This window comes from Platalea leucorodia (genome assembly GCF_965183815.1).
Source record: "Platalea leucorodia genome assembly, chromosome: 7".
Classification (NCBI taxonomy): Eukaryota; Metazoa; Chordata; class Aves; order Pelecaniformes; family Threskiornithidae; genus Platalea; species Platalea leucorodia.
In genome coordinates this window covers 73,507,961-73,516,225 of record NC_138829.1, presented here as the reverse complement: position 1 = coordinate 73,516,225, position 8,265 = coordinate 73,507,961, and the positions used below count along the sequence as shown (strand labels likewise).

Sequence of the window (8,265 nt, the reverse complement as noted above, 5' to 3'; positions counted from 1 at the left end):
CGCCAGAGGCCAAAAAACCCCGGCAAATCTGAGAGACACAAGGGGCCGCGTAGGCTGAAATCAGCCCTGCAGCACCCTGGGCGAGAGGGAGGCGCGGGTGTGGCGGGGAGCAGGAGAGGTGGGAACGCGCCGCGGTGGCCGCCGGAGCCGTGGGACCAGCCGGAGCCTGCGACTGCTGCTGCCCTGGGGGAGCGCTGCCAGTGCCCCCACAGCTCGGCGCGCTGAGCAGCGGGGGGCAAGGGCACTCACGGTGTGATCGATCGAGTCTGAGCATGTCTCCCCTCCAACAGGTTCAGCCTTTTTCAGTAAAAACTAAGTCAAATGCATCTTGCACCTTTGAGTTATTCCTTTGGGTAGCGCTACGGAGAGAGGCTGCAAAACCTGAGGGCCACTGAAATCCTGGAGGGACCCAAGAGAGCCCAAAAGACAGCGAGATAAGCCCAGAGAGCTCAGGGGGACCCAAGAGAGCCCAGCCAGAAGAGCGAGGGTCACCGAGAGCCCCCCAGTGGGACAATGAGGGAGCCCAAGATGAACAGAAAAGCTGGGGGGACGCAGGAGTCGGGGAGGGGGGCAATCCGGTAGCCAGGACAGAGCCCCTGGCAAGCAGCTTTAAACAGCCCTTGGCCGCTATAGAGCTCTGCTCATGCACTCTGAGCCGCTCTGTGCCTCTGCAAAGCTCATCTCAACTGCTGTCACCAGCTCTGCGGAGCTCAAAGCTCCGAAGACCCATCAAAAAGCTCTAACTGCCTGCAAGACTTCCACCGAGACACTTGCAAACTCTTCTAAACCACTCAAAACCCTCCAAGGCCATGACAAAGCTCCACAAAACCTCTCTGACCAGCTTGAAGCCTCCTCTGAAGGGAGGTAAGCAGGCCTAGAGAGCTCTGAACAGGTCCAGGGCCACATTTCTGTATTTGCTCTTGGCAGCCTGCAGCTGGAGGTCAGGGGAAGGGGACCGCGTGGCACCAGCCCACGGGGACAGCGCAGGGCTGCACCGGCGAGGGACAGAGGGGCAGGGACCCTCCTCCTCCTCCTCGAGGCTGGCTCACAGCTCTGATCACCCAGAGAAAGTAAACAGCCCCAACCCTGTACCTGCACAAGGGATCCCAGAGCAACACATCCCATCGCCTAAGGCGGGACAGCGTCCCTCCGCTGCGTTCACGTTTGTGCTAGGCAGCACAGCCCGAGAGGGGAGAACTGAAAAAAGGAAGGAAAGGTTATTATGGCGAGTGTGGGGCTTGGCTCTGGCTCGGGGACTTTCCCTTTTCATCTAAGCACCTTCCTCGTTGCTACTGTCAGCAGGGTTTAGTTACCGAATCGCTCTTGGAACGCTGCAAGGGCGGCGGAGACACAGCACGGGCGCGCAGCTGCCCCCACGCAGCTCTGCGGGGCCTTGGGACGCTCCGCGGCCGCCCCGGCGTGCCGTAGCCGGCCCCAGGCAACTGCTTGCCCGGGCTCGGGATGCGCCGCAGGAGCCAGGAGCTGCCTGCTGCCGCTGAGCGGGCCCCGGGGTGCGCACGGGCAGGGGGGCACGCAGCAGGTGACACCGACACACCCCTAAGGAAATCATTTTACTGCTTACCCTTTCCAAGCCACGACTTCCAAATAAATCTGCCTCCTGCCCACGCAGGACGGTACGCAAAAGTCTCCTAGAAAAACAGGACCAAGAACTTAGCCTGGGCTTCGTTTTTCCTTTAGGAAAGAAGAGAACAGTGACAAGACATTTAGACATTGTTTAAACTGTCCAAGCAGATTTTCCTAACTGCAGGAAAAAGACTCTGGCTCAGAGTAACGAGGTCACAAGAATTCTTGAAGGAAAACTACTTGCAGATAGAAGCAGTGTTAAATACATAAATATAGTAGAGAGTGGTTTATAAAAACATTACCCCCTCATGTTGATTAAAAAATTTGATCTTCCCCACAGCAGTTTCATAGCTTCCCGGTGTAAGATTCTGCAGACGATCTGAAGGAACACATAACGGTGCAATATCATGCCTTCCAACATCTGCGTTCTCACTTGCAGAAACCACAGCCGTCGCGACCTCAAATCGGCCATCCAGGAGCATCATCCCACCATGATGACCACAAACACTGACGGAGTGTTTATTGCAACAGGGTTTTATTAAATATTTTTATTTTTGTTAAAAGAAAAGGCTTAAAATTGTAAACACGCTGCATGCTAAGAAAACACAAACTGATACACCATTTGTCACTTTGTTTTCTCAGTTTTTGAAGTTGCAAGACGGGCCACAGGCGGATTTGGTCTCAGGCGGGGAATGCCAAACTGCTGAGCTCGTGCGCTTGAAGTATCGAGGCTTGCTCTTGCCAAAAATATCCTCCAGCTTAGGGCTTGGGATTAGCCCAAAGAGTTGGTCGACATTCACTGGGTGATAGTACTGGTGTAAGATGGCTTGGTTGAGCTGAGAGCCTGTGGGAACAACCACACCAGAGAAGCAGACTCATTACAAGTAAGTTTTCAGTGCTCTGCTTAAGGCGCCCGCTCCCTCGGCGCCTGCGGGACGGCTGGTCTTCTTGCACACCAGAAAAACTGTCACCTACAGTACAGTGAGCGCGATTAACAGTTTTCCTGCTGGTTGCAAAGCTTTGAGCCCCGCACCCACCTTCAGGTTGCCAGCAGCGCTTGTTTTAAGCTACTCAGTGCACTAGACATATCCCAAAGCCGCCCCACCTTGGCTTCCCTCCCGAGGAGGGGCTGCCTCATTACTGGTGAGCCCGCACCGTTCTCTTCACACCCTCGGATCCGAACGCACGCACGGAGGTCTTTGGTTTAACTTGGACACAACCACACTTGCAGGAAAGCAGCTCCAGTCCCCCTCACCGCTCCGAGCCAGCGGCTGCCAGCGCTGCCGAAGCCTCCGCGCTCCTGGACTGGGCTTTGGGGAGGCTGAGATTGCACCAGGTGCATCTGGAAAGCACCAGGTCCCCAGGGAAGGAACGCAAGGAAGGCGAACCAAACTCGGCACCTACCATCAGCCCAGGCAGGGACAGGCTTCCGAGGTTCATTCTCATCATCTGTGGAGTCATCGCTGTTCAGATCCATCCCGTAGTTATTTTCGTTTACCTTTGGGGATCTGGATTCCTTTGTGCCCTTTGGGGGCCCTAAGTGGGACATGGAGGTAGATTTCTGAAAGCACAGAGGCAGCGTTGGTTAGAGCGGGAAGCAGCCCCTCCAGCCTGGCGGGAGAGCTTGCCCCCCCAGCGCGGGCGGACGACCGGACCCTCCGCAGGCATCGCAAAGCTCTGGCACCAGCGAGACGAACAGACTGCGCGAAGGTCCCAGCTTGGATCCCACAGCAGGATGCTGTTAAGGCATCCAGACAGTACCCTCGCACCGCACACGAGCCACGAGCCCAGTTCCCAATGCCGCATGCTGGGCAAGGAACCTCACTGTAAAGGGAAGGTAGCCAGAAACCAGAGCTGACAGCCGACTTTCTAGAGCAGATGCATCATTCACACTCATTTTCATCCCTAGTTCAAAAAGCAGGAGAGCCAAGAAGGTCACCTACCTGTGTATGGGAAGCCTCTGATCTCCACGTTAACTGGAACAGCTATAATACTCCTACCTGACAGGTACCTTGGGTTGAGTTTTTCAGTAAAACCCAGAAGTGCTCAAATCCTTTTGGCTTTTTTTTAAGTGAACTTTGCTTTGAAACCACGGCCCCCCGATAGCCGAGCTGCAGCACAGGGCTGCGTGCTGCAGCAGGGACTGCAGACGGCGGAGCTGAAACAGCCGCTTGCCTACCCTGCAGCTCCCGGGGGGAGCCTGGGAAGAGCCAGGGCTCCCTTTCACGTTGAAGCTGCAGGTCAGAACAGCGCAAGCCAAAGCTCGGAGGCACCTCCTGGCTTCGCAGTGAGGAGCAGGGATGGCCAGAAGCCCCGAGAGTTGTACGGGAGTACCTAGAGGTGCTGACCAGAGAATAAACCAGGAGGCAAGCCTAATTCTGCAGGACTCTGCATTAAGGGAAGGCAGAAGTAATGCACACATCTGCACAAATCCAAAAACTGTCACTGTGCTCAGTCACTCGGTAACTACTTTTAACCCTTTTCTCCTCCTGTTTCTTGTAGAAAAGCCTTAGAAGAGCGTACCATGCGTGTCTAAGCACTTGGCTTTTGCAGACATGGCTCCCCCGCTCAAACCCTGTCACATCTTTCATGGCAGATCTGGTTTCATTCTCGAGAGCTCTGACGTGAGCCGCAGCGTGGAGAAGTCGAGCAGGAAGACGAGGAGCCAGTCAGCCCCAAGACAAGAGTTTCCCAGCAGCAGCAGCACTCAGACCCGTGAGCAGCTTTCCCTCCACCCCTGCAGCTCCAAGGCAAACCGGCTCCCGGAGAGCCGGCGGCCGGGGTGCGGTGCCCCAGGGCCAGGCGGGCGCTGAGGCCCCAGGGCATGCTGCCATCCTGCGGCCGCCTCCAGCATCTTGTCCAGCGTAAACTTGTTTTGCCTTCAGGTTCCCCCTGTGCCGAGCTCTCGGCCAAGCACCCAGGACGACAGACATCCCCACCCTCTGCACAGATGCCTGCTAAACCCCGACAGCCTACGCTCCAGGACTTCATGTCCTGCTCCATCCCTGATGGATAATAAATCCGCAGGCTGGCTCCAAACCACAGGAGCCAGTTAGGCACCACAGACTCATTTTATTTGAGGGCTCTGCTGGAATCAGGACTCACCTTTACGGTTTTGCTCAGCCATGTGCCAGAGGCAGCAGTCAATACTTCTGGTTGCTTGGTTTTTTTCACGTCTCCCAGCTGCTGCTGGGGCTCCTGCAGACCATCTTCCTCCTGTTAACACGCAAGAATTAAGTCATTCTTCATTCATGTTCACCCAAGCAAAACAACCAGACTGTCTCTGGAACCGAGCCATATTTTCTGGGGCTCTTGCAAAAAATCCTCAGTCCCTCTGTGTCTTCTTCTGCAGAAGAAAACCAAATCCAAGACACAAAGATAAAGCGACTCCTGTCTTTCCTCAGATCCAGATCAACAAGGTCGCTAGAGCCCACGCTCACCTTTGCCACTTTGAGCCAGGTATTAGAAGCCATGGCAATGGATTCCGGTTGCTTGGCTCTCTTCTCCTGCCCAGGCTGCTGGTGCAGCAATTTTGGGCTCTCTTCCTCCTAATAAAGAGGAAAAAAAAAGTTTCACTGCTTAAGCTCCTTTCCAACCCAAACCACTTTACCCAGGAGTTTCTTCTCCCATAGGACTCGGTAGGGAAGAGCTGACAGGAGGGCAAGAGCGGCAGGCACTCTGAATTGTACTCAGCTTCTCTTATCTGGAGGAGCTTTGCTGTGGCTCACTCCAGCCCGGTTGCTGGCAACATATGAAGAATTTAGACCTTCATTAAAATTATACAGCCCAAACAGGAGTCTGGATGTCATGGACCTAGTGAGTAAGAGCAGCAAGAGCAAACAGAGGAGGAGGGATTTATCCTTCAGAGGAGTAGCATTTGGGGATTTTTTTGCTAATGAAGATGGCAGAAGAAAGGTAATGCTAAGAGTAGAAAGAGTGAAAAGAAAGTGTTACTGTGATATTTTGAGACAAACAGCCTTGACTTTAAGCCATAACATTCTTTGTATAAATGCAAACGATGTTACATGAAGCCATATGATACCTGAAGTTTGTTATGGGGATCACATCCTCCAAATACAGTGAGTGAATGTAGTAGAAAAAAAATAAACCTCTTACTAATTTCCATATTCATTTAAGTATCAGTGAATGCCATTTGGAGGTGTTCTTCAAAGTGCCATTGTATGTCTGTCATCCATCTTGTGATGGGGCTGAGAAGGCTCACCTGTTAACAAGAAAAGAGTCAGCCCCAACTTTATCAACAGAGTTGGCTTATTCTCGCAGAAACCCCAGCTCCTTACAATAACACGTTGGGCTCATCATCAGTTTTATTCTATTTGTTCCTCTAAATAACATAATAGCGAATGTTAAAACCTTAACAGCAACACAGCACTTGGAAAACAAGCGTGATCTTAAAATAAGTCTGTGTATCCTATGCCTCATTAGTTTACAACAGAGAAGTCGTTCCAAGACCACTTCAGTTCCCCACCTTTATGTTCTGTTCAGCAAGCACTGCTGACTCCAGCTGTGGCTGGGGGGCCTTCTCTTTCCCTCGCTGGATGTGATCCCTGGGGAAAAAAACCCTATAATTTAATTATAGAGGAAAGCATGTCTGCCTTCCCCTTACAGCCTCTTGCTGCAGTACCCCACACCTTTGGGACAGCCTGACACTCACACCAGTCTCCCAGTTTCAGCAGTACTATTTATATGTACTGCTTCACCCTGCCTGTTGCCAAGTCCCCTCCTCCAGGACAGAAACAAGCCAATACCTCTCCTTCACTTGTTCCACCTGATGCTGCTCTATAAGATTTTTCATTTCCAAGACTTTCTTTCCTTTTTCTTTCACTTCATCCTCTCTCCTTTTCTGCAGTGGTTCTTGCTGCTCAAATTCATCTTCCTCCTGAAGAAGAAAGAAGAAAACCCTTGCAACCTTCCAGCTCAAGTGGGGAAAGCCGGGAGGATACAAAGCGAATGCTTTGAGACAACCTGTGCCTGTTATATCCCATTCTTACCTCCCATGGCCTGCCTACCACTTGTGTTCAAACCCGACATCAGCTGTCTAGACAGAAACCTTGCAGCATGGACCCACAAATCCCCGCAGCAGGAGAGGCAGTAACCTTTCCCTGTCCCACCAGCTGGAACAGGGCATGGGTTCCCTGCTAATCCTTTCCTTTTCTACACGCAGGAGGGACCTAGAGTTGCTCTTACCGCCCTCAGCGCTTTCTGCTTCCATGCATCGGCTTCCCCATTCTTCTTCGACAGTTTTTTCTTGCTCCGCTCTTCTGCCGCTTTCTCTTCCCGCACTTGCGAGAGGCGCACCTGAGAAAGCCACAGGCGTCCGCTCGCCGCCCCCGAGGACAGACCTCGCAGCCTTGTCCAAACGGAGGACGGGGACTGCTTTGAAGCCTGCGATATTCCAGGTCCTAATGAGACTGAGAACCCAACACCCAGCAAGCGGCACACGTGCATTGGATTTAGCGCCAACCTCGTGCAGCAAGCCCACCACTTACTACAGGCCATGTGAAGAGACACCCATCGCTTGGAGCGACAGGAGAAAGGAGCAGAGAGACCATTCCACAACCCCAAAATACATGCTTCCATCCTGTAAGCGATTCTCTGCAGAACAAGGGGATCTAGCGTCTGGTTTCCGCTTTGCCTGCAGTGCTGCCATCGACTAACTGAACCGCGGCATGAACTGGGGATGTGAAAGCTGCCTGAGCCGCAGAGACACGGTTCCCCTCACCTGAGCTGTCTGTCCCAGTAAAAGCACTAGCATGGCCGCAGCAGCAGACGAGGCAGGGCTGAGCGTACTTTTGGCCACTCAGGTTTTGGGAAAGGCTGAAAGGAGCACGATGCCTTTGTTTTCTAAGGCTGACCCTCTCCAAAGGTCGCTTTAGTCCACCTCCCCAAAATGAGCAACCATCCTTCTCCCAAAGGCTGCTAGGGCTCTGGGCCAGTCAGGCACAGCCTCCCTCAGTCCTGCAGAACCTGCACGGTTGTACAAAAGCAGCAACGCTGTCTGCATGCAGCCAGCAACAGCCCGTCCTAGCGTGCTCTTCACCTTCTACCTGTCCTCAAGAGAGCCAGACAAGGCTTTAAAAACCAAACACGACACAAATACACGCAGAGCCAAGCCTACTAGTCATGAGCATCCCTTGCATGCCTGGTAGCTGTTCTTTCCCACCACGGTTTTGCAATCCCCTGCAAGCACCGTGGCTTCACTGCCTGTAATGTTTTGTGCGAACAGCCTCGCTCTGAGTGCACTGTAAGCTGCGTAAGGCTGCCTCACCTGCAGGGCCTGTTCACAGCACAGTCAAGGGATGCTGCCACATTCCTTGAATGCAGAGCACCATAAACACTGCATGTCAGAACAGGAATGTTTAGAACCACTGCAGAGGTACGGAGAACAAAAGCCTCCTCTTGTTAGACAGAGTTTCAGTGTCTCTGATGCAGACTTACCCACCACCCGATTAGTCACCGTCAGCAGCAATCCTGTGCTTGCACGTATCGTGCCAGGGGCCTGTTTGCACCCTCTTGGTCTCACCGCTCACCGAGATAATGTCACTGTACGGAGTGGGTCCAAAGCTCGGTCAACATTCTTACCTTCTCATCATTCTGTAAAATCTTCTGCTCCATCCGCTTTTTCTTCTCTTCTTCCATTTGTTCCACCCGCTCCCGAGCCTG

General features: G+C 53.1%; 1 protein-coding gene across 1 annotated transcript in view; it reads right to left on the bottom strand.

Moving 5' to 3' along the window:
* Window positions 1–2,222: 2,222 nt before the first annotated feature.
* LOC309593177 (uncharacterized protein) overlaps window positions 2,223–8,265 on the bottom strand; it is a gene marked incomplete at both ends in the record, with an annotated part of 15,849 nt that continues 9,806 nt past the window's right edge. The window contains 9 exons of the mRNA XM_082317331.1: window positions 2,223–2,428; window positions 2,989–3,145; window positions 4,690–4,800; window positions 5,025–5,132; window positions 5,735–5,806; window positions 6,071–6,149; window positions 6,351–6,481; window positions 6,790–6,900; window positions 8,185–8,262. Coding sequence (XP_082173457.1) covers window positions 2,223–2,428; window positions 2,989–3,145; window positions 4,690–4,800; window positions 5,025–5,132; window positions 5,735–5,806; window positions 6,071–6,149; window positions 6,351–6,481; window positions 6,790–6,900; window positions 8,185–8,262 — 1,053 coding nt within the window. The remainder of the gene's footprint in view (window positions 2,429–2,988; window positions 3,146–4,689; window positions 4,801–5,024; window positions 5,133–5,734; window positions 5,807–6,070; window positions 6,150–6,350; window positions 6,482–6,789; window positions 6,901–8,184; window positions 8,263–8,265) is intronic.